Below are 25,161 nucleotides of genomic sequence, written 5' to 3'. Positions count from 1 at the left end.
CACAGTGAAAGGGGTCTAGACTGGTCCTCTAAAGAGAGTCTTGCTTCACATTAGCACTCCGGGTTAAAAGAAACATTGCTACAAGGATACTGATGTACTTGTAAATAAAACCTTAATTAGGACTGGTAGCCACAAGTCTAGATTGGAACAAACAGTCACTACAGTAAGTTTCCAAAAAGCAGTGCGAGAGTTAAAAAATTAAGGCATAACCGCAATTATTCCAAACACTAGGTCTGGAGCTATTAAGATTTACTCAGCTCTTAAGGCGAAGCTTTTTTAATAAAAGGTGAAAGCAGAGTCAGAAGGTCCTTGGCAAGAGATAAAGGAATTATTTGATTTATTTGCTTTTCTCTTAGCATCACCCATCACTCTGCTAACAGCCATAGCTAAATGAGCTCTGTACCAAAAAAAAAAAAGTTTTACAAAAAGTATTCTATGAGCCGTCCTGGCTAAGTAGAATTCATTTGAATAATTTACTTTGCAGAATAGCATGAATATGGGGAAATGGTTGATCCATCAATCTAGTCTGACACTGAGCTTTAGAAAAACAGTTTCGCCTCTGTTCTTTGTTTTTGTATATTCAATGAGCTGAGAAGCAGAAAACAAAAAAGGTAGAGAGTTGTATAATAAAGTCTGCTTTGGTGAGCCTGGAAAAGATTTGAAAACCCTGAATTAGTTTGGTGCGTATGAGCACGCAATTTCCTCTCTGTCATCCACAGAGCACACCACTGCCACGGTGTTCATTTCCACTGGCTTCCTCCAGTGCCCACATCTGAAGACTCGCTGGATTAAGCAGGGATTGGAAACTAACCTACTGTCCAGTGTGAACACAGCTATGTGAGCATATCATGCCCCTCTTTCCAGTCAGGGCTCTCTGACGTCACACCGTTAATTGCTTTCACCATACCACCCAAGCCTCGGGGAGACCACACCAAATCCTGCACTCGCCCCTTTGAGCAGAGGAGCGAGTACCACTGGGATCGCTTTAATGAGGCTTATTACACACTGTAAACCGGTAATGAACTTCACAGAAGGCAAAGCACCAAAAGCTGCACTAGTAGAGAAGAGGTCGTACCGAAACTAACACAGTTGCTTGCCAGTAAAGAGAAAAACTCTCCTCTCACAAAATCACAAAAGTTATGACTCATAAGCAACAGATCTCCAGGAGAAAAGGAGGACTACGTGGACTTCTTCACATGAAGCCTCGACTCAAAACACCCTTTATAAGATCAGGGTTAACTATTAGTCACAAGTATATCACAGAAATACAGTCACTGCAGAATGTGACTACAAAGTTTGGCAAAAATGTGCTGCTGTCACATAAGTTTTAATGTGTTTTTTTGCGCTCTTGTTCCTGGCCTCCATTGTTTTCCATTATTACATTCCATGCCTGGAAGTTGTAATCCATCAAGTCTGCATGAATTCTAGTTATTCTGTTGTAATGATCTGCACTCACAGCAGTGTGACTTTGTCAAAATGATTCAGACTTGGTGTTTGCTCGGGTGGATTAACTCAAACAAGTTTCACAAGTGTCCGCTTGATTGATTTTGATGCCATACATAAATGAAAGGGAAACAAATGCTGACTGAGAAACATCCAAAGTCGGTAAAGCATGTGCTAGAAAACTGTCAGTGCAAATTTGAACTATACATGACTTGTTGGCAATGATCTAAAAGTGAAGTCGTTATTCAGCAAAATGCAGAACTGTTACTGAAATATTAACTTTCTTTAAGAAGACGCCTGAACCACTTCAACACTGTTTGTAATAAATCAGCTTAGTTTTTGAAAAAGTGCAGATTTTCAACTAAGCACGAGTGTGCTCAAAGTGGTAGAGCTGCTGCCACAGCTGAGAGGACGCTCTCTGGAAAATAGAAAATGACCCAAGTGGCCAACAAAGGCCTGCGAGTTGCAAAGCCAACTATATAGCAGTTGCCACAGCTACACATCCACTGGAGAAGCTTTCGTAATTTCCCTCATCTGTGACCTAAAGAAGATCTTTCCTCCCTTCAGGCAGACAGTCCTGCAGGAATGCCGTCATCAGCCCAAGTCTGCCAGATCTTAGGAATCAGACACTACAGCTGAGCCTTGTTGTTGTTGTTGTTGTTGTTGTGCTGGGTGAGTGGAAAATTCAAAATAGCCATGAAGCCATATTGGATGGTAAGTTATTATTTATGGATCTAAAATGTAATGTCACTTATTCATTCTTTTAAGCTCAGTTCCATCCGGTACAACCTTGCTGCCAACCGCTCTGCTTTTATTTGTGCATTTGTGCAGAAGGCTCACCACTGTAAGGGCTGTGCCATAGCCTACCAATTAGTGTGGCTTGTAAATGTCAGTAACACCCTCTACACAGGTGCAGCCTAACACTGCCTGGTCCCAGACTGGAGCGAAGACATAAATGTAGCTCCCAACTTTGAAATAGAGACCATTGCTTTCCTCGCACTGTCTTTTCATGGCAGTTTTAAAATCACTGTATGTGCTGCAAAGATAAAATCAAAGGAATCATCACTTTGTCCCTGGTTATATCTCATCTTACAGTATACAAGCAACACATCAATTAAAGAAGAGTACCGTCTACTGATGCATTATGCATTTACAGAGAAAACAACAAATGGCATAGCTTAATAGCTGAATGACACATATGTCTTGTCAGTTGCTATGGTTGCAACTGTCTCAAAGTTTACCTGTTCTTATATTCCCCCTTTACGAATTTCCTTCCACAGCTTTCTTCATACAAAAGTGATGTGAAGGGAATGAGCACCTACTGTATTCATTCATTAAATCATTCATTCATTCATCCATTTATTCATTCATTCATTCATTCATCCTCTTACTCACTGACACTTAGTAAGCCACTCTGTCCCTACTGGACACTGGAAGTCATGGCAACATCTACAGCCGTCACACTGAATTAAGACTGTTTAGTTGCGTTCTTTCTACAATGCTGCTGAGGTGTGTTCAGTGCCTTGTGTCAACATAACCTAATTTGCTTCAGTAAGCTCCCATCTTTAAGTACTTGTCGTGTCATATAATATCAATAGCGGGCCAATTTATGACTTCAACTCAATCACAAGTACACGCACACACACACAGAAGGAATTAGGTCAGTTATGTCATGGATTGCTTTCAGATCCCATTGGTCCATGGGTATGGATCTGCTGTGATTGTAGCATTGTCTCTTGTACGTCCAAGCCAAAAAAATCTTTTCAGCTTGTGTGCTTTGGCCTCATCTTGATGCGCCCCTCTCCTGCACAAACACTCGCCAAATCCTGCAGCTTTGTCCCACCTTCCTGGACTGGGAAAAGAACACACTGGCACGCAAACTGCTACATAGTTTATCTCTCTCATCCTCTTACAAAACAGAGTTGTTCTTATATTTTTAAAAGCATTTCTCATATTAGTTTTTTCAGTCCAACTGATTGTCTGAAGACGGATAAAGACAGTTTACTATCATTTTGAAATATATCTAGCAGATACGGAGTGGGGAAAAATCTTACACCTGCCAAGAAACTTTGCACAATGTTCAGAAAATATCCAAACAACATAAATTATTATCTTTATGATATCCTGTCAGTAACCAGACTCTACATAATAATTCAGTTTTGACAAATAGGGTGAAACTAGTGTCTCCACCAGTCAGACAGGCACGCTCTTCTGTTGTATTATCGCACACTGTGAAAACAAGACAAGAGTATTAGAACTTTGGCTATTTCACAGAAATTTAGATTTCAGACAAACACTCTCCTTTTTTTCAAACTCCCATCAGTCCAATGGAAGCTCTCCTGCCCACGTTGGCGTTCTCTGGTGAGAGATAGCAGATTTGTGTTTGTTTCTTCACATGGCTACGTTGTGAGAGATAAAGGCCGAATGTGAGCAACAGTCTGGCTGCTCCAGGCAGCAGGGGGATGGAGGTGTGGGATAAGTCTGTTTCTAGACGGAAGAGTTTTTTGGACTGATAGCTCTTCTCTCCCAAGTGGAAAAAAGAGAGGGCAAATTGAATCTAATCATGCTGGCACTTCATTAGGATGCCCCTGATCTGTTATCAGAACCCAGGAGAGCTGGGGGTGACAGGGCGAATGGAAGTCCAGGCAGCGAGACAAAACGCAGGGACAAAGATGTCTTGGCAGAGCTGGAGTTTGGGAGAGAGGAGGCCTTGTGAACTCTTCCCCATGTCTGTCCTTCGTGACAGATGCCCAGAGGCCCCAGCCACTGACAACACGCAAGGGGTGGGTGGGTTTGGTATAGAGGGTGAGTGGGGGAGGTGGGCAACATGTTGAATAAACATAGTCAGTCCCTGGCTACTCCTGGATTCCTCCCTCTAAATGAAAACCTTGGTTGATATACAATATAGATTCATCTGATAGTTGAGTTTATACTCTGAGTTTACACACCAGGATAAATGTACCTTCTCCAGCCAAGAGATCATGATGTTTCTATCTTCAAACAAACATCCTCAGACCCTGCTACATGTTCCCCAGACCTCTGGGTTGTGTGGATAATGTTGTGTGATAGCTGAGACTATGAGGCAGCCCAAAAAGAAACAGTGATGAACTCTGGGAACAAAAGGACAGTTAATTCTTGGCAATCACATACATTAAAAAAAAAGAAAAGAAAACGAGCTGTTTAGTCACTGAGGTTTCAAAGCTTCACAAGTTTGTCTGTCTTTGATTCATTTAAGGATCATCCTAGCGTGTAAATACTCACACCACAATTATAAACAGATAAACAGGCATTTAGCAGCGACGATTTTCCCCTGATGGATGGGGTTTGTTGTTTATGCCACCCTCCTCCCTCCCTAGTTTCCCCAACATTGCCATGGTAACAAACCACCACTTGAGCTACGTCGACAGGCCACTTTTGCACACACACTGCATGAGGTAAATCGCCTCCTTTTCCCTCTCAGCATCTGCTTTCTTTCTCACTCTTCCTCCTCCCCTCTTCCCCCATGTTTCAATCATTTTCCACTTTTTTTTAGCTAGCCTCCTCAAAAAAGTACAGGTCATATTACTTTTCCTGTCCCTTTTTCCATCTCCAATTTCCATTCAGCATCTTTCCATTTCTTTTGCACACAGGTCTTTTGGTCAATTTCGGAATCTCAAGAATCTAACTTCATGCGTAATGAATAGCTGCAGGACAGGCTAAAAAGTGTCTCTCTCTGTTCCTCCTTTCTGCAGAAATAACTTTCTGCAGAGCGTGTCTACAAGTCCCACAACAGCGATGGTGCCCTTCCCCCAGCTATTCAGCAAAAACATTTGCCATACTTCTATGTGTATGCGAGTTAGCATGATGAATAAAGAGCGGAAGCAGCAGGGCATAGGGTGACTTCACACTTAAACAGCCTGTTTACAAGTCATTTACAGAACTGCGGGAGGGAGAGGGGCTCAGAGGAGCCTCCAAAAGAAAGCCCTTCTTTCAGAAATATGCAAGCAGAATCAATTGAACCTGCAGAAATCTTCAACTCGCTCTACTGTCTGCAATGTGCTCTCTTAAGGGGCGTAAGTTTGCTCTTGTTAGGGAAAGGTTGTGAGCAGAAGACTTCCGTGCAGTTCATTTTATAAGGATCACTCTGTGGCAATAAGAGAATAGAAACTGCATGGATACCACTATGCCTATTAGATTGTAGAATTAGTATGCTTGAGGTAAAAATAAAAAAAAAGCCTGCAAAGGAAGGCCCATGAATAAAAAATGGCGCTGTAGCTGCGATGACAGGAATGGTGACAGGGGAAGAGCACTGAGTGAAAGTGGCTGAGATTTAAAGCCAGAAAAAAAAGGCTGATTAGTTTCTCATCATTCCAGTACAGTCATGTCATACTCAGTACATGACTGCTCTCTAAAACAGGTAGCTGCCAAACCACTGGCATTGTGACACTGCATTAAACCTCCAGAACTGAATCCTAAACACTCAAATTACACATAGTGGAAGAAATGAAATGCTCTGTGCTTGCATGTCAGTAGAGTTTGGATGTTTAAAGTCATATTTTGATTCCATTCGGCCTCACAGATGAGTGACATTTCTAATGCAGCGGAGATAACCCCTCTGAACATTACAGGATGCTCACAGCACTAAGGATTACATTTTGGGGATGCGCTGGAATCATAATGTACAATTTGAAAATCCTGCACGTGCCGCGGCAACTTTTACATCTAATCGTGACCATGAAATGAGCCTCTCTACATGAGGGTATTATTTATCATGCAGAACAACAAGCAAGAGACTCAACATCCAAACTGTCTTATCAATCATTCTGTTTGCTTTGGAGACCACACATCTACTGTATATAACTCAGGAGACCTCTCAGATGTTGTCAAAATCATCTTTAAAACCAGTGAATGGCTTCCCCTGGGTTCAAAACAGGATTTATATTTCATCAAAGCTTTTGTTTTACTAGTGATGATGAAATTGCCTGCGTCCTGTATTCTATTCACTGGCTGACTCAATGATGATCCTCAAGACATTAAGACTTGTTGGCTTGTGATCGACATTGACAGTTCATGTGGGGAAAATGTCACAGTGCTTCACTTTAACTTCCTCTATTGACTAAATGCCCTGAGTAAAACTTGCTCTGCAGCAATGGAAGATGGTGGTTGTGCAAGAAAGCTGTGAATGGGACACAAGAAGGAAACATAACAATCAAGCAGCTGCGTTTTAACTTCTTCTGAATTACTAGGAGTTAAAAGACAAACTGTCCAGTCCAAGGCAGATCTTTGAATGGGCCAGTGTTATTCCAGTATGCCGTGACTTCACATACAAAAGGTAAATTGCTACATTAATCACCGTATCCGCTATCGGAGCTAATCAGGTCCTGTAAGCAATAAGTTGTTGATAGTAAAAATTGGCAGCAGGTGACTCTTTAGTTCTCTCCAGGCACCAAACCAAAGATCTGCACAGGTCTGCAAAGCAAGATCAGTCACATCTGTAGACTCCCACAGTCCTGCTCACCAAGATTAACCGCCCACACCATATGAGAGTAAGGTTGTACTCAAGCCACTCCACAGCTATGACGTGAAAGGTAAACCTCTAAAAGCGTTGTGTAACCAGAGCAGCACTGAGAGAACAGGTGATTCAAAAGGTCACTTGGTTGTAAAGAAGGACAGATGGATCCAGTGCAGCGGATGTTCAAAGAGGAGATGATACAGTATTCTGTAGCACATGACAGAAACTCAACTGGGATTTGAGGCTTTTGTAGTTCAGGGATCTGATGAAATATATTATGCATCATTTCCAGAGATCCTCTATAAAGACACAGCCAGGTTTGACTGGAGACGGCTTCTGAAACCAGATGTCTGGATGCTTACAGCCCTGGCAATGATGCATTGGCTTGTTGAAAGCATCAACAACTTGTTTCTCCATTATGTCGGCTACTGCGCTGACCGGCTCCTTGTCTGCATTGATTTGAGTGGTGAGACGACTTTACATAGGACAATGCAAAGACTGCGCACTTTTTCTGGGCACTTGACCACAAAGTACTTTTTCATACACCCTCTGAGTGTGATCAGCTTCTCCTGACAGCCTGAAAGAGGGCCTCTGTACATTGAGCACAGGCCATTCAAAGTTAAAAAAAAAACAACTAAAAAACGCAGAAATGTAAGGTCAGTATTTTCGTTTTTTTTTTAAGTTCACATTCCAAGGTGCTGCAACTCAATATGGTTCTGCCCGATTGGATCAGACTGGCTGCGTGTAAAGCTTAAAACCTACGCTCTAATGGAAAGGTGGTGTAGAGCGCTGATGTGCATCATTTTAGTTTGTCCATGAGCCGCCAAAATAATATCTGCCCCATAAATTTCTCTGCTCCCGAGAATCCTTTGTTGATACTTTGGATCCCACAAGATGCATTTGTGAGGCAATCAGGGAGGAACCCAGGGCACTGATTAGAGAATTTCTTCCACCCTAAAACCCCGTCTACACCAAGACACGCACACCCCAGCCCCTGGCTTTTTGTTCGCCTGCTCTGATACCACATCACACATCTCGAGTCCTGCACTCCTGCATACCAGCGCTGCCTAATTACAGCAGAGAGTCCCACTGCTTCTTATACTGCCTCCCGGCTCCTCACAGCACCACTACACACAACAATCTAAACAAAGATTTGGCCTTTCAACACGCTGGTTAAAAGAAGCAGCACACCACTCTCAACATAAACTCTGCAGTACCAGACCAAATTAGCCTTATTGATGAGGTACATAGCCCTGTGGTAATTAGTTCCCCCGCTAAATCTTTAAATCACCTCCCAGCACTCAGAGGACGTCTGTGTTAAGCCAAGACGATGCCTCCTCATTATAAGTAATCTGCAGTGTAGATGCATTACCTTAGAATAGATAAGCCATAACAGATGTCCTCCTTTATGACACAAGGGGCGTTTCTTGCAGATGTGGCAAAGGCTTCAAGATACGCAACCAACAGTGTGAGGGTGGACCACCGTGGAGCATCAGTACACACAGACTGGGAGTCTGGTCGGAGCAGGCCTGGGTGCCTCTCTGTCTGAAGCCAAGACAGACAACGTTGGCTAACCACTATGTAAAAGTGGATCGTCTCTCCCCACAAACCTCATTCTGCATATGGTTTGTTACTCTTTCACTCTTACTATTGGTTTCTCTGTGTACAGGAGTTGAAAAAGTTACTGGCTCACTAGAATTGAACTAGGAACGAGTACCAGAACATGTTTGGCATCTTTTTCCTTGATAAATGGCCCTCATTAATCAATGATTAAAATTGCTTTTACGAAATTTTCTGTTTATTAGCTAATTCATTAATCTCCCACTCTAACTTATTATAATGCAATTAAGACTGGGTATCTTTTGAATAGGTATTATATACAAACATCAGTACCAATGACAAAATAACATTTTTTTCCCTGACATCTTCAAGGAATTAAACAGTTTTTTCAGGACTGCCCCATTTTTGTATAAGAAAATAACTTCTTAGAGGAATGAAATAATATTGTGTTAAAACAAGCAGACATACTTTGGCTAAATAAAACACATGCTAAAATTGCCAAAATAATTATTTAAATGTAAAAGCCAGCTGATCAAAGAACAACAACGTGGGGTAAAACAAATCTCAGAAGGCATTATTCATACGAGGTGCCTGGTTACATTTTAGTCATCACCAAAAATGAGTTTCAATACCCAGTACTCAGTACAGGAGCTGAGAGTGTTCATAGCATCATTACGGTTAACAAGCATCTGCAAAACATCCTGCTCTCACAGCCACAGCGTAGGTCTCACATTTTCCTGACCACACAGAGAGATAGCCTTGGCTTTAAAAGTCTTTACCCCTGGCCTTGTTTGTATTGTGCATATCTGTTTTACCACCTCTTTCCTGAAACACAGCCTCCTATCACCTCTTTCTCACATGAAGATGAGGTGCTGACTAATCCCCGTGCTCAGCTACCTTCACAGCCCTAATCAGAGCGGCTAGTAAACCGACATTGATTGTGTTGAGAGCAGAAATAGGTTTATCTGACCACATGCCCGGCAACTGAATGCACCACTGTTTCCATGTGCTTGTTGGGTTCAGTAACATTCTTCTCGATCGTTATTTCAACTGGCAGCCAACGCAGCAGCAGCAGGACCGAAGCAGAAAAAAGGGGGCTGAGGTTGCTGGCGGACGAAAGCCATGCATTCCTTGTAACAGTGAAGTTCTGGATATGGAGACGATTTGCTCAGTGGTTAAGATATTCTAGGGTTGTGTATATATAGCACAGGTTTTTCTAGGAAGAGGCACGTTTTGTCATGAATGTAAAATAAAACATGGTGGCAACTGACTATCTACCATTACAATACCTGTGCCTGATCATCTGAGCAAAACAAAAAAAAGATCTGTTACTGTTACTGTTTGGGATCTACTTTTCCTGATTAGCGATCTTTGCTACCTGGCAAGCTGTCACTCAGCGTCTGCTTTCCAGTCTGGTGGCTTCTGATGGACAGCAGGGGACTGGATGGATGATTAAGCACAGATTTGCTTTGGAACAGAGTGAATATCACGAGCAGATGATGCTTCCTGATGCCCAGCTTGTTTAGCAGCGCCAACTGCCTTGCACATGTGCAGGGGGACCACGAGCTGTGAGAACAGAAGGCCTGGCAGCCCTCGGCACAGCGAGCCTCTCCGTCTATCCCCCCATCTCATATTCAGTCGTCTCAAAGGAGCAGATAGGCAAAGTGGATATTTGTCTCTATTTATGAAGGTCAAGCAAAAGTGCTCCTCTTGAGCCGGAAGACCGACACCTGCAGTCTGACTTCACTCTGTTCGTAATTTAAACCCATGTATTTCTTGCATCATCAAATTGGATAAGCCGAGGCCTGGTCTGACTGGGACCCACAAGGAAGTGTGTTCGCGCCGCTCCAGGGAGGCCAGAGCATCCCCAGGCAGGCAGATGTGCTGCTCTCACCTGCTCCGATGCACATGTCACCACTCCAGAGGGAAACGGGGAAGTGAGGAGGTGTAATTGGATCACATAGGGGACACAGCAGTGTGGGAAAGGGAACTGGGAAGAGATAAGGAGTCTGGGAGGACAAGGAGTAAGGGTAAAGAGAGACAAACAGAGATAAAGACACAGGAAGAGCGAGAGAGAGAACCCATCCCCACAGAGTCAGAGGAGGGATCAACAGCTGGATCCAGCTGCTGAGTCGGAGCCGTGACACAGCTGCCACAGGCAAACGCTCCCACTGGAGACCCAACTGTTTTCTTTCTCTCTCTCTCTCTCTCTCTCTCTCTCTCCCTCCACTACACTCACACTCTTTCACTAAAACTTGGAAGCAGTGATGAGACGCCTGCCTCACCTGCAGCAGACAGCCAGGCAGACAGACTGTATTCATGAAATTTCTTGTCCCGCGAGAGAGCAATATAAGCCCATCTTCCCTCTTTGCCAGATGTGGGCAGGAAACCCCTCCAGCAGGCTTTTATCTCTCACAACTTTTGCTTCACAGCCAACAATCCGCGTGACTGCATCCCAGCCTGCACTGACCTCTCTGAAGTCTCCCTGAAGTCCTGTAAACGCTGCTTGCTTTACCACTCAGCACTCACGCAAAAGACAGCAATCAACAAAGAAGTCTTCTTGCATGTTTTGCTAAATTGTTTTGAGCACATGTTAAAAGATACATACTGTACTGTGTTAGCTGTGTGTTGGCTAAACCAAAATGAATTACCAACATTCATTCAGCTATTGAATATGACATGATGCTTCTGAAATTATAACCCACACATTCAATTCACTGCAAATCTAAGTCATCTATCAGACAAAAATACCAAAGGTTCATACAGTATGTTTCAGCTTTCCAGATCCTTTTCTCATTTCTACTATTTAGAATTAAACACGTTTTGAATTTGTTGGACACAGTAATATGGAGATGTAACTTTGGATAGGATGATCTGAAAGTTCAACTCAACAATTAAAGCAGAAGTAAGCGATCGGGTCGTTTTGGCTAACTTCTTGTCAGCCGATAGAGTTAGCAGTCCCCGCCCTCGTCATGGATTTATTGGCCCTGATCCCTACGTCACCACATGCACACGCATCCCTTGGCTGCACACACAGAGAGGACCGCCCCTTTATGCCGTTCTCTCTCCTCATTGGATAAAGGTTGTAGGATACAAGGAAAGTTTTCTCCTCGGCTTACAGCAGAGCAGAGTGACTGACAGACCCGTGGTTCAGACCAAACACTCTATTGCCGTCAGAAGATATAACTATTTAAGACTTATATTAACACAAATATTCTGCTTACTTCTGCTTTAACCGAAATGGGGCGTCGTTTAGCTCAGTGGGTACAGCAGGCTGCAGAGGCTATAGTCCTCGCTGCAGCCGCCCCCCGTATCGAATCCCGACTCGGACAGCCCTTAGCTGCATGTCATTCCCCCTCTCTCTGCCTACCCATTTCCTGTCTCTCTCTACTACTGTACAGTATCAATTAAAGGCAGAAAGCCCAAAATATACTTAAAAAAAACTTACCAAAATAATTATCACAACATGACTCAACAATGGAGTAGACTTTTGGTTGCAGGACAATAACAAAATACAGCTCGAAATCCGTGAATGTAGTTTTGTTTCACAGTTTGGTGTTCAAATGCTCACAGCTTGGGTTTCCCCTAATGAGCACCATTTCCTCCAAGCTTCTGTTTTCAACCATATAACATTAAAATTGTCACCACAACTTTCTCCTCCTCTCCCTGTGCTGCAGGAAGGAGGGAGGCAGTGGATTTACTGATGGACGTCTGCGCACAATAAAATGCGCTCAGCTGTCTCAAGCCCAGTAACTTTGACCTGAACACCCACACTCTATCCAGATGTACATCAGTGTTTATCTTCGCTTCAATGCCCCTGCTAGGCGCAGGAGTAAGTGTTCAAGGAAGTATTACATTTGCGAACACATTAAGTAGCACATCCAGTTTCCTGCAATTTTACCATTCCCTGAAAATACTGTTATACCGCAGAGCCACAGCGAAGCTTGGTAGTTAGCAGGAGGAAAAAGAAACAGACCAAGAGCAGAGTCAGCTTGCCTCAAGCTAAACCAATCTCACGGGGAGACAGGCCGGTCTGGTATTAAAACAGACAAGTGAGCATTCCGTTTGACACAAACCATCCCCAGAAAAATGTCTGGTAAGAATTGATTACACGGCTTTTGTACAGAAATACCAATCTGAAACTGCCAATTTCATTCAGTTCCATAGTTAGTCTCACTTATTTGCAAAAAAAGAAAAAAAATCCTTGATCCCCTGGAACGGCTGCTTGAGAAGTTAGCAAAGTCCATTACTGAGAGACAAAGTGGCAAGGCGAGTGTGATTGAGCAGTCAGGTGTCCCTCTCAGTCTCTAAATCACTGCATTTTACCTGGCTGTTGTGCAGACGGTCAGATTGGGAAAGTCAAATTGAGCAATTTCTAAGCACTAATGTAGAAATTGCTGAGAAAATAAGGTAGACATTTAAGAGAAACTAAAGCATTGAGAGAAGACCCTTTCTGTGGAGGAGCAGAGAGATACAAAACATTATGCAAACTAACTTCAACAACAAACACAAAACATGGTTATAATTTCAAAATAAGATATAGTTTCATAATGCAGATTTCCACATCTTGCCTCTGAATGTACTAGACCAAGTTTCTGGCTCATGAAAGTTATTATATCACACTACTGTGGTAGCCATATATTTTAATCAGCATAGGCTGAAGGACAAAATGTGACCGGGTAATGCATCAGTGCCTGCTTGGCGGTAAACAGTGGGTGGTCACTTTGGTAGAAGAAAAGCGTGGAATCTGTGAGGCACCAGTGTGAAAGAAACATATTCTTTCAATCATTCATACTCTCCAGGGCAATTATGAGTATTCTTTCTTCCCTACAGAGCGGCTGCTTTTATGTTGACAGGAATAGAGAAGTGCCACTTTACTGAGGTACCTCTTTCAACTAGGCTGCCTTTAAAGATTTCACTGAAATAATGAATGTATTTGGTGGTGCTGTATGTTAGGCCGCTTGCAAAGACTGCATGTGCGGTTGTCTGCAGTTATCTAAACTATAAGTAGCAGACTCCATTGTTGCACACATCAGCCAAAGCATGACAATTTTACACACTGTTGGTCGTGTTTTTTTAATTAGTCAAAATGTTGCAGACACGTCACTGAAACAGGAAGCACTTGTGTGTGGTAAAGTAGACAGAGTTACAGCTTCAAGAAAGACAACATGTTTGCTCCTTCACTCGCAGCAATCTGTGTTCTTCTCATGTTGCTAAAGGTGCTGCAGCGATGACAAGCAGTCCATTCTGTTATGAACAGTGGGGAGGTGGGGGGTTGAAAATTAGGTCTGGCCTATCCTCACACCCAGCTAATGAGAAATGAAGTGAAATCAGATAAGAATTTGGAGCGGGACAGACCAACAGACAGACAAGGAAGCCCCCCTGCTCATGTCACCTCCGCCACTCATGCCAGTGCTTGTCAGGGCTCATTTCCCCCTCAGCTGCCTGGAGACCCCCTCTCGCCTTTCTACTGGAGCCAGAACGACCCCCCCCCCCACACCAAACACAGACAGAGGGACAATTCTTACCAGAGACACAGTCCAAACCAACCAAAAACCACAAGCATATGAGGTGTAAATTATTCCCCAATGCAAAATTCTGACACAACTAACTGAAAAGCTTCATAATTTCGTAAGTGAAATAACACATAAGTCTCAAAGCCGAGACAGCCGGGCTTTGCTTTACTGAATTTGGATATGTTAAGGCTGTATGATGTGCCTCATTATGCCTAATGACATATTATATTACTCCTCTTCCTCTATGTCAGGAATCAGAAACCGCTATGCTTAATGGCCAAATTAAATGACCTTCAAGTAATGATTTTTTTCTTGTTCTTTTTCCTATGAGAAACATTGTACATTTATAATAAAACCTACACTGGCAGAATACAATGTAACATTACCTTTCCTCAGTCGATGTGAGGGTCTAAGGGCAGAGGATGTAAAGCCCTTTGAGACAAACTGTTTGTAAAAACGGGCTATACAAATAAAATTGCCTTGCCTTGCCTTGCCTTGCCTTGAGAGTGAATGCATGCTTGCCACTGTAAAATTAAATAGTATGAGAGATATGTGACCTCTTTATAATCCCGAGCACTTGTAAAATTGGACACACTTTAAAAAAATTAATAATGAAAAATGGAATTAGTGATGGCTCATGAAACACATACCACAATGCAGCTCATGGTTCTTAAAATGTTGTGTTTCATGTTGTATTTGATTTCCCCTCTCAAGGATGACCTATTTTCTTTGCAGTAGATCTTAAATATTGAATTACAAGACTGATTGGTGTTAATATGCTTAAGTCCTCATTTTTAGTGATATTTTTCTCCCTCCCGCATCCAATTATAACATCACGCATAAACCAGATGATGTTTAGCGGAAAGTGACAAAATTTCATAGGGACAGCACTATGGAGCCAGACTGCATTAGAATAATCATGAACTGCTGTGCTGGTGACCTGCGGAGTAGGGGAAAAAAAATAAAAAGCGCCACTTCAAATGTTTGAATTAATGAACACAATACTCATATTGTAATGGTTTTTGGACAGTATTGTGTATGGAAAAGGGGACATTGGGAATTTCATCTACAGAGAGAAAAAAAGGTAGTCATCAGATGTCTTGCTGAGATGTTTGGATGTAGAGCTGGCACCCTGAGTAAGAGCAGTCTGTTCTCACATGGTCCGCCAAACACACGTCTGCAGCATCCAGACAGGCCCAAGAGAGAGAGCAGTGGCTTTGAAGAACTACTTCATACTTGGACCTTGTGAGACCACTGATCAAGCATGTCATACTCCGAGAGTTGTTTGAAAGCAGGTAGTAATGTTTTTTGGAGGCGGTGCAGAGGGAAGACTAAAGTCTGACCATCTCCAGCTTGAAAGAAAACAAAATAAGAATCTTCAGATATTTTCACAGAACACAAACTTCAACCCCCACTGGAAAGAGTGATTGTAGAGTTCTACAGTTTTTCCAAAACATACATTTTTTAAAATTATTCTATGGTTTACTTTCCAAATTCCATAATCAATTTCAGTACATTCCCATTTCTCCTTATCCTTGTGGTCCCTAAGATTTATAATTAGGAGACCTCCCACAAGAAGCCCTCGTAGCTTCTATTTCTGCATTCAAGCCAGGAGTCGCGGTAAGGCTTTCGTCTCCCTCCACTCCTCCCTCTCCCGAGGCCAAACCCTGGGCCAAGATCCCGTCTGCTGGGCCCTCTGTTTTCACTGCACTTTGTATCCAGCTCCTTGATCCATGCAACACTAATGCAGGCACTTGAGGAATAGATTTGTATGGACCTCTATACTTGTAAAAAGAGCTAGCCTTTGAAAGTGTTGTCTTTTTAATAAGATTGCTAAAACGACTTGAGAAAACAATATGTTTTAATGAGAAAAGACTGCGGTCACCGGGGGTGCTGTAATTTGTCTGAACTTTAATTCATCATGTCATCTATAGCCATTTTTTCTCACGCTCAACTAGCCTAATTAAGGTGCCTTTTCAGAGTGAAGTGACATCTATTTCTTGGGATAAAGCCTTGAATTTGTCTCTGCCTCTGAATATGTGAAAAACCCCTTTGTGCCTTGGCTGACAGAGGACTTACACTGCCTCTGTTACCCTGGAAACCTTTTGAGAGGTGAAGGGGAGGACAGCCAAAGAGGAGATCATCTTGGCCTACAACCACAGGTAAATCCTCTCTGAGGCAGTCCAATTCAAATAACTTTACCATTAAAAAAGAACTCTTCATAGACAAAAGAAATCAGCAAAGTCGACAAATTCCTTTTCTATTTGTCTAATAAATTTCCATTTGTTATGTTTTTTGTAATTGCACCCAACTTGAGTTCAGACTTTTACATGATCTCAGCACTGGAGTGTGGGAGTGTGTTTACAAAAATCAATCAATTCACAAACTGTTAATTAAATAAATGTACAAAAGAAGTGTCCTACCTCAAGAATGCAGGTTCCTGGAGCTGTGTTCTCTTTAATGGAGACATTATAGATTTTTTTCTCGAAAACAGGTTCATTGTCATTTATATCCTGAAGTATGATGTTTACCACAGCAGTGGAGGACAGGGGGGGTTTCCCTCCATCTCTGGCTACCACAGTTATACTGGGATTGGGGTTCTTTTCATAATCCAGCTGGGACAGAGTGGTGATAATCCCTGTAATGGAGTCTATATTGAACCAGTTGGACTGGGGGCCTTGGCCTTGCAGGATGCTGTAGTTTATGTCCCCATTGGGCCCTTGGTCTTTGTCTCTAGCCGTCACCTGTAACACAAAACTCCCTGGAAACACCACCTCAGGGATGACCTGTCTGTACACTGGCTGGTCAAACAGAGGAGGGTTGTCATTGACATCAGTCACCTGGATGATGAAGGAGGACTCAGCCCTGAGAGGGGGAGTGCCTGAGTCTGTTGCCATCACCCTCAGCTCGTAGGTGTCTCTCTCCTCCCGGTCCAGAATCTGGTCCACACAGATCAGATAGATGATACTATCCTTAGTGGTCAGGGCAAACTTTCCATCTCCTCCCTCTAGTGACACATTGACATTAGCATACTCTCCATAGTCTGGGTCAGTGACCGAGATTCTGGCTACATACTGGCCCGGTTGTGCACCCTCTGAGATCCTGGGAGATCCATCCTCACTAAGGAAGATGATGGTCATAGTGGGCTGGTTGTCATTGTAGTCTCTGACGTGGATGGTGACAAATGCATTAGTAACCTCTGGCTGAGTTGCGTTGTCTTGAGCCTGGACCACCAGCTCGTGGACTCTTCTCATTTCAAAATCAAGTGGCTTGTTGAGTGTGATGACGCCGTTTCGGGAGTCAATGACAAAATAGCGGTCTGGGTCACTTTGTCTCCTGTTGATTTCATATAGCACCATCCCGTTGTCCCCTTCATCAACATCTGTGGCAAACACCTGCAGGATGTTGGTTCCCGGTTGGAGGTTCTCAGAAATGATGGCATGGTAGCGGCTCTGGTTGAAAACAGGAGCGTTGTCATTAATGTCTTGCACAATAATATCTAATGTCATCTGATCAGTCCTTTTAGGAGAACCACCATCAAAGGCCTCCAAAGATAAAGTGAAGGTGGATCTTTTCTCTCGATCTAGAATGGCATTGACCACCAAGTCCAGATAGAGAACATCACTGCTTCCCTTCCTGGTCTCCAAGGTGAAGGCCTGGCCTACGTTTCCGTCTTTGATAAGGTAGCCCTGCGTCGCAAACTGGCCTTGATCAGCGTCCACAGCTGGTTCGAGAGAAAACCTGGTCCCAATGGCAGTCTGCTCAGGGATTTTAAAAGTTACCCGTTTTCGTGGGAACGTTGGGGCATGGTCATTTATGTCATTCACCTTGATGGTGACCTCCACGGTTACACCGGTCATGGTGACTGCAATGAAGTTGTATCTATCCCGCAGTTCCCTGTCAAGAATCTTGGCAGTTTTAATAATGCCCGTGCTCTCATCAATGTCCAAATCACTGCCGACGCCTGTTCCTTCATGGTCTGAGATGAAGTACAGGGATGCCGTGATGCCAGGAGGAAGTCCGGCACTGATGTCACCAACAATGGTTCCTGCTGGTTGTTCCTCATCCAGCTGTAGCTCAAGCGTCCCCAGGACCATGGGTGAGTGGACTGTCAGAAGCTCCAAGGCCACGTACACCATTAGCACTATTCTTCTACTCCACCAACCCTCACGATGCGAAGGGTCCATTATAGATTTCCCCAAACCCTTGCCAGCTGTCTTCATTTTGGCTGTTTCTTTTTAAACCTGGAGACACACAAAGGGGAAAAGCTGAGCAATGTCAAAACCTGACAACAGCAGAAACTAAGAGAAGGTGTATTATTTCTGTGTCGAAATACAAAGTTAGTTTAAGAAAAACAAATATATGCCTTAAACACTTTCCCATATGTTTTATGGGCTCTGTTTCCAACCACAGCACATACAATAGGCTCTGCATATAACATTTTCCTACACTTCTTAGTTCACATAATAAGTCAACACCTTGTTCCTCCTACATACCAGAAAGCTCTCCTTTGCTAAAGAAACATCAAAACCACAGGCTGGAGCATACTAGCTCAGACAGGGAGTCTTTGGCTCTCGCTATTCAACTCCAATTAAAAAGGTGCAGGAATCATTTTTGCCAGGCTGCTCACCCTCTCGTGTAAGTCTAGGAGGTGAGGTCCTGGATTTAATATTTACGTGTGCCACCACATTTAGCTGTCAGGGACTGAGCAGTTGTCAGAAACCGCCCCAAGAACCATTTTAAACATTTAACTCCCCCCAAGAAAACATATCTGTCTTTCAATACTTGTGAGAATTAAGACTATGGGTGTTAAATCAAGAAGAAAGAATATCCAAATATTGATATTAAAAAGCAGTGAGGGTGTTAGAATTCCTTGAATAAACAATGGGCACACTCTGGCAATAGACCCATACCACTGCAGAGGATGTGTAATTGAAAGTGAGAGACACTGTGGAGCAATATGGAACTTGTTCAACAAGACTGTCACCATCTGCAGAATAATCCAAAACCACCAAGTGCCTGGCACACATAAAATTATTGTGTCGTTTTCATTAAATAAAAAGAACAGCTTTCAATTGTCTGTGGTTCTGTCGGAATTAATGTTATTCATAACCTCTCCGACTTGTTTGCAGAGTAAATTTAGCTCTAATTTGGAGGAAATATATTCAGAAGCACACATTATACTGTATTAAATTTAGGGGACTTGGGTTTCTAGTGAAAGCTCTCTAATGCTCCCCCCAGTGGTTTAACTGATACATGGACGGAAACACTCACAGAACATCTGTGTATTTGTGTGCGAGTATGTGTGCGTGTGTGCTAAATACCTCCTATGTGCCCCTGAATGCAGTGTGGCGATGTGTCTCAGCCACGGTGGTGACAGTGTGTTTGAGTGACAGAATTGTACAGCAGAGTTGAAGGGCTCCATGCAGTCTACCTCTCTCCCTTTTTCTGGCTCTGCAGCATTGTAATTGAGGTCTGCTGGAACTTGGCCATATGCACACAAGATTCCAAGGCTAATTTCAGTCTGCCATGATTCAGAGTCCACAACACCAAACGTATTAACTTTAACTTCAAACTGGTTTGAATTCAACTTAGTGAGGGTAGTGAGAAACCTTGGAACATTACTCGTGTTGAATTATGACATAAAAACCTGTGCTTTTACCACATTTTCTGCACTACTAGTTCAGTCCTAGTTCATTATTTAACTGTTAGGAATAAAAATGAACGCTGGATCAATTTTCTGCTTTCATTCCTAAGTCATATTACTTCCACAGAGACCATAATAATTGCAAATGACAGAACCATAAAAACAAGCACTACAAATTTACTCTTGCACACCATATGTTGGTTTGCTTTGTGCGTGCTGCACTTTACTAAAATATAAGCATATCCACGAGACCATGAAAATTTTGACAGCACTTTAACTTTAAAGTCGCAGTATTGATTTACTTCACTGCAACACTGGGGATGCTCTTTTACAAAGCTTACTCCAAAGCACAAAGAATAACTTTCAAGGCCAGAATCTTTGTCCAAATGCCACAACTGAAATAATGCATTCTCTGGTTGAGCTACAGCGGAGGACCTCTGCAGAGCTGTGCAGCTTAATGGATAAAGCAGACACACGCGGGTAGGCTAATTGCACAATACCAGGTTGCAAAGGACATACGGGTTAAAAAAGATTCAGCATGAAGTTTAAAATACATTTCTGCATATAAAAAGCAAGATGCTCACCAAACTGACAGAAAACACTGCCATCTACCCCGACACCTATCATTGAGAGTGTCTGGAAGTTAAAAGCCAGTTAGCAGCTGAGATAAAAAAGGCAACAACCTATTCGTGAGTAGGACTTCAGGGAAAGCAATCCGGAAAAAACAGTTCAGAATAGCTGCTGATGGTTGAAAGCTGTTGTATTTAGTAAGCCAATCCCATTGTGGCTTGGATTCAGATGTTTTCCTTGCATCATTGTCCTAGATCATGGTGAGTCCCTCCCACTGGTAGTTAAACACTGGTGAAGAGTTTTGTTAAGATGATGTAACTGCTGGAGGATTAACCCTCATGTACCTTCGGCCACAACACTAAAATATTTAGTTTATGCGTCATAAAAGCATGATTGTTGTTACTCTACACACAAAAACCTACACATGTGCGTAGAACACATCACGTGCACCCCTTTGTAAGCAGTAACTATGGCATTGACCCAGTTTCTTTTGAATCCTCTAAACCAAGTCGACCGACCAAATCCAAGGTTTCTAGGATTTATATGCAGAATAGGAACCTCTGTTTGAATGCATTGCATATAACTCTGGCTACTTTTCTAGCATGACTGGAATCTGCATAAAAGTCCATCGCAACAGTGCATGCTGGGATCATCAGTGGCACATTTCCCACCTCTCCACTGTGGTCTAGATCGTGTTTGGCAAAAATGTGTCATATCCACTTTTCATGACAGCTGAAAATACATTTGCTTATTTATTTTTCACTTTTCATTTTTCTGTGAAGTAATATTTGTCTTTTTTGTGCAACTATCATGCCAGGCAGGCCTTTGGTTTGGAAAGACCTACAATAGACAATGCATCTGAACAAACAGTGCTGCCTCCCTCTATGAGCCAATACCCACATCACATAGACTAATGCCAAGCTTCTTATAAAATAGGAGTAAAAGAAACTGTTAAACATCATAACTAATACAGTGGACATGCCAACTCATATAATTTCATCTGAGAACACTTATCTTGGGATATTGAATAACTATCACTTATCTTGAGCTAATATCAACCATGCATGATATTTGATATCGTCTCTAACAAATTTAATGTGGTGCTTTCCTCATCTAACCAGAGTATCTGATCTCCAGAGATACAGTACATATCCACAAACCTGACCCCAGACACTCTACTTCAGCTGCATATTTTAATTAACACAACCAAACCATTTTCACCACCAACAGGCCAAGAGGGACAGCTACAGTGACAGACTACGTAAAATGAGCTTCTAATTCCAAGTCATGATTTCAGTTAACTCAAAGAAAACTTCTGTGGTTTCAGGAACATGCCAGGCTGCCTTGAGCTCAATGGAGCCATAATGGAAACCACAGACAGAACTGCAGATTGACTGGACGTGAGGATGACAGGCTTAGCACAAAGAAAAACTAAAAAGCTCGGAATGTTTGCCAGACTATTGCCTCTTAATAGTGCCACGTTTCTGTGCTCTGCATTAGTCTTTGAAACTTGGGTCCCGAGGCATGTTAAAAAGGCCAGGAAAAACCATCACAGGCCTCAGATACACATGCACTCCTTGGCCATAACAAACACGATATTGGGAAAACACACAGACTACTTTTTTCACGGTGAGCTGAAGGTTTCTGGGGGTTTGTCACAAGAGGGATCATCTCTTTCCCACAGCATGAACAGCATGGGTTAGTCCAGCTGTTTGTGTAAGATGTTCCAGATAAAAAAACACACACCTCATGTCTTTGAAGATGACACCATCTGATATTGCGTTTGCAGCACAAGTGGTTGCATCATTAAAAACATATGTGCATCGAGTTACAGTAGCAGGACTGCGAGGAGGGTTTGGACAACATTACTACATTTAAGGTCAAAGTTCATAGCATATGTAAACCCTCACATAGTTCACAGGACAGGGGTTGTTTTTCTAAACAATGGTGTCCTCAAAACTTTCCTGCTCTTACTGATTCAGATGATTTATTTTAGTTGACACCGTCTGTCACGAAAGTGAAAATGAATACTAAATTTGACAGCCTTCTTTTTGCATGACACACTCAAAGCCTATGGTTGATGTAGACTCGACTTATTTTACTGATGATGACACTACAAGAAGATGAGTCAAACCACAGCAATACAGCCAAGCAAATTTCCCCAAATGTAAAGAGAGACGTACTGGGTGGTGTTGGGGTGGCCACCCTGGGAGAGGCATATCTTGTGTTTTTCATTCCCTTTTAGGCGTCTGGAGCACTAGCTTCATCAACAGCATATGCAGGCTACAAAGACAAGACTAGTGAAATGATTACTTCATGCACTGCACCAAGGGTTTATGACATAATCTTTGGATTCTTATAAAAGCTAGGGAGGTTCGAATTTTGGTTTTTATCCCTCAATATGCTGCCTTTTGTGTTTGTTTTCTCATCATTTTCACTCAACCCAAAGTCTTAAGTGTCACGCATTAGAATAATAACAGAGAAGCTGATAATTATCAAGAACATTTTAATCAGGTATAGAAATTGGTGCATAGATGTTGATCATACATGGATGGATATATAAAAGAAAAACTAATTATAGACTACAACTTTTAAAAAGCCTCTGCTATAGATAGGCTACTATTATGGCCAATTTGCCCCTCATGTCTTTAATAGCCAAAGTATTGAGTATACACAAAGTGGCAGCAACAGTTCAATTTAACAACTGTGGAAGTGGCACAGAGCCTATTACACCAGAGGCAGGACTCTGCACTTCTCGAGCTGATGATGGGTGGTGAGAGAAAAAAAGAGAAAGAAAAAGAAAAGGAGGAGCCTGCAGCCCTTGTTGTGTCTAAAGTCAAAAAAAAAAAAGAAAGGAAAAAAAAGGCAGCACAATTACGCAGCTGCACCATGGCAACCATCACATTCACAACTAAAGTGCGCGCTGATGGGACCCAGCGGGGACTTAATTAATTTATTAATTGAGGGAAAGGAACACCTATTCACGGTCAATGAGCACAAGTCTGCCAACACAATAACTGTGGTGACATGCGGTTAATCATTTGGTATGTGTTCAAGTGGGGAGTATGAGGGAGACAGTCAGGCGCAGCAGCAGCAGCGGCGGCGGCGGCGGCAGCGGTGGTGGTGGCAGCAGCAGCAGCTCTCGGAGGACAATACAATAACTCCATAGGTTGACCAATTTGAGAGGAATGTCTCAGAGGGGGCTCAGAAAAAAAGTGCGACATGACATGCACTTCAAATATTTGGCTGATCCTCAAAGTCCGCGCGCAAGCAGGCTGGGGTGCTCACACTGCAGAGTTATGTTTAATACACAAAGGCGAGAGCTCCTCATCCTTTAACTTGGTGATAGCCCATTGGACAGTGTTTGGCTTGGAAACTAACTAATGTGTCTGTGTGAATTAAGTATGCAGGCAGTTTTCTGTCGGAACTGTATCTTCAAATCAACTTTGTAACGGGGTTTGCAAATGAATGGGCTGGACATAATGAAACCTTTATGTGCATTACCGGTATACTGAAGTATGGGCATGAATCAAAAAGAAACCGGAGGGGGAGAATAAAAAAAAAAAAAAAGCAAACGTCCTACTAAGTCATGGGCTACATGTGTCCTCCCACTTGAAGTGAGTTGTAAAGTGTGTTCAACGTTAGAGGAATGAAAGGGAAGAGTGTGGATATGGATAAACTGCAGTGATGGACAACTTCATGGCATCAGGTTTCTGGTGGAGTGAGATGTGTGTCATGCAGTGTGATATACTCACATTCATCTGTTCCTTTGCTCTGTGTTAGAGAAGACAAGCCCAGTTTGAAGAAAAAAAAATCTCTCTCCTCAGTGTTTCCTTATGAAGACAAAGCCCAAAGTGAAAGTTACATCCATCTCAGCACTTCAGAAACCATGGGCTCCCCTGACCAAGAGATCCCTCCCGCTGCACACACTTAACTTTCTTTTACTAAACGGTCCTGCGGTAGTTCTTGCCGATTTCCCTCATGCGATTTAAAGTGGGTACAAACTGCAAAGTTGCGCCGTGACAAACTTTTCAGTCGTCCTCCTCCTCCAGTGGATGTTATCAACTTATCGGCATCCACTGTCTGCCTGTCTGGTCGGAGACACACTGCTGCAGCACGCTGAGTGAAACCAAACAGTGGGGCCGCGCTGAGGACGCCCCCCCTCCTCCTCCTCCTCCCTCCCTCCTTTCTCCAAATCTAATTTATTCAACACGTGACAGAGAGCAACCTCCTGCTCCTCTCCTCTCTTCTCCGGTGCTGCTGCTGCTGCTGCTGCTGCTACAAACAGCCACGCCGACTGCAGAGAGAGAGAGACAGGCCAGGTTATTGCTGAACTTTGGTGCCACCATCCTATACGAGAGGGAAGTGTAAATCAGCAGCATTACTCGCTGCCGGTCCGCCTGATTTATCACGGAGCTGTGAACAGGTTCAAATGCTCTGGCAATGAGGGAAAGTTTGACAAGTCTTGATATGGCTATAAAGTTGGGCTGAACGTGTGCCAACTCATTTTCTGAGCTTTTAAACCATGAGAGGTGGAGCTCAAATGGTTCAAATATAGGGAAACAGTCACAGTATATAGGCCACACAACATGCATACGAAGTTCTTTTTGTATTAACATTACACTACAGTACCAAATAATACAGTGATATGATATGAAATTGAATGTGAATTCCAATGCACCTCGCCATTATCTATTGATAGACCCTTTCAGGATATTAGAAACAAGTAGTGTGACTCTTCTCTCATGGCAGTACAAGGTTCAATAGAGAAATCTTCCCTGAATAGATATCATCATTATTATGTTCAAGGATGATATATTATTCTGAGACAAACAGGCGTTTGAATAGGTGAAGCAGCCACAGAAAGACATCAATGAAAAGTTATCTTAGACAGAGGTGTATCTGTGCTATCAGTGAGCTTTTAAAATGTGTGT

At 42.8% G+C, this 25,161-nt stretch overlaps 1 protein-coding gene across 3 annotated transcripts in view; it reads right to left on the bottom strand.

The window, feature by feature from the left end:
- LOC146976289 (protocadherin-16-like) overlaps positions 1 to 24,382 on the bottom strand; it is an 81,330-nt gene extending 56,948 nt beyond the window's left edge. The window contains exons 1-2 of one of the 3 annotated variants that reach the window (XM_085795967.1): positions 23,983 to 24,382; positions 16,434 to 18,254 (exon numbers count right to left, since the gene is read on the bottom strand). In XM_085795967.1, the coding sequence (XP_085652093.1) occupies positions 16,434 to 18,233 (1,800 nt within the window). In that variant the 5' untranslated portion in view covers positions 18,234 to 18,254; positions 23,983 to 24,382. Of the gene's footprint in view, positions 1 to 16,433; positions 18,255 to 19,334; positions 19,469 to 20,241; positions 20,432 to 23,982 lie in introns of those variants that run through there. The other 2 variants (XM_085795968.1, XM_085795969.1) reach the window with 2 other exon arrangements.
- Positions 24,383 to 25,161: the final 779 nt, after the last annotated feature.

Source organism: Trachurus japonicus, chromosome 13 (assembly GCF_045865225.1).
Source record: "Trachurus japonicus isolate A0001 chromosome 13, Traja_1.0".
Classification (NCBI taxonomy): Eukaryota; Metazoa; Chordata; class Actinopteri; order Carangiformes; family Carangidae; genus Trachurus; species Trachurus japonicus.
Note: the sequence above shows the minus strand (reverse complement) of the source record. Positions and strands in the feature narration are given on the sequence as shown.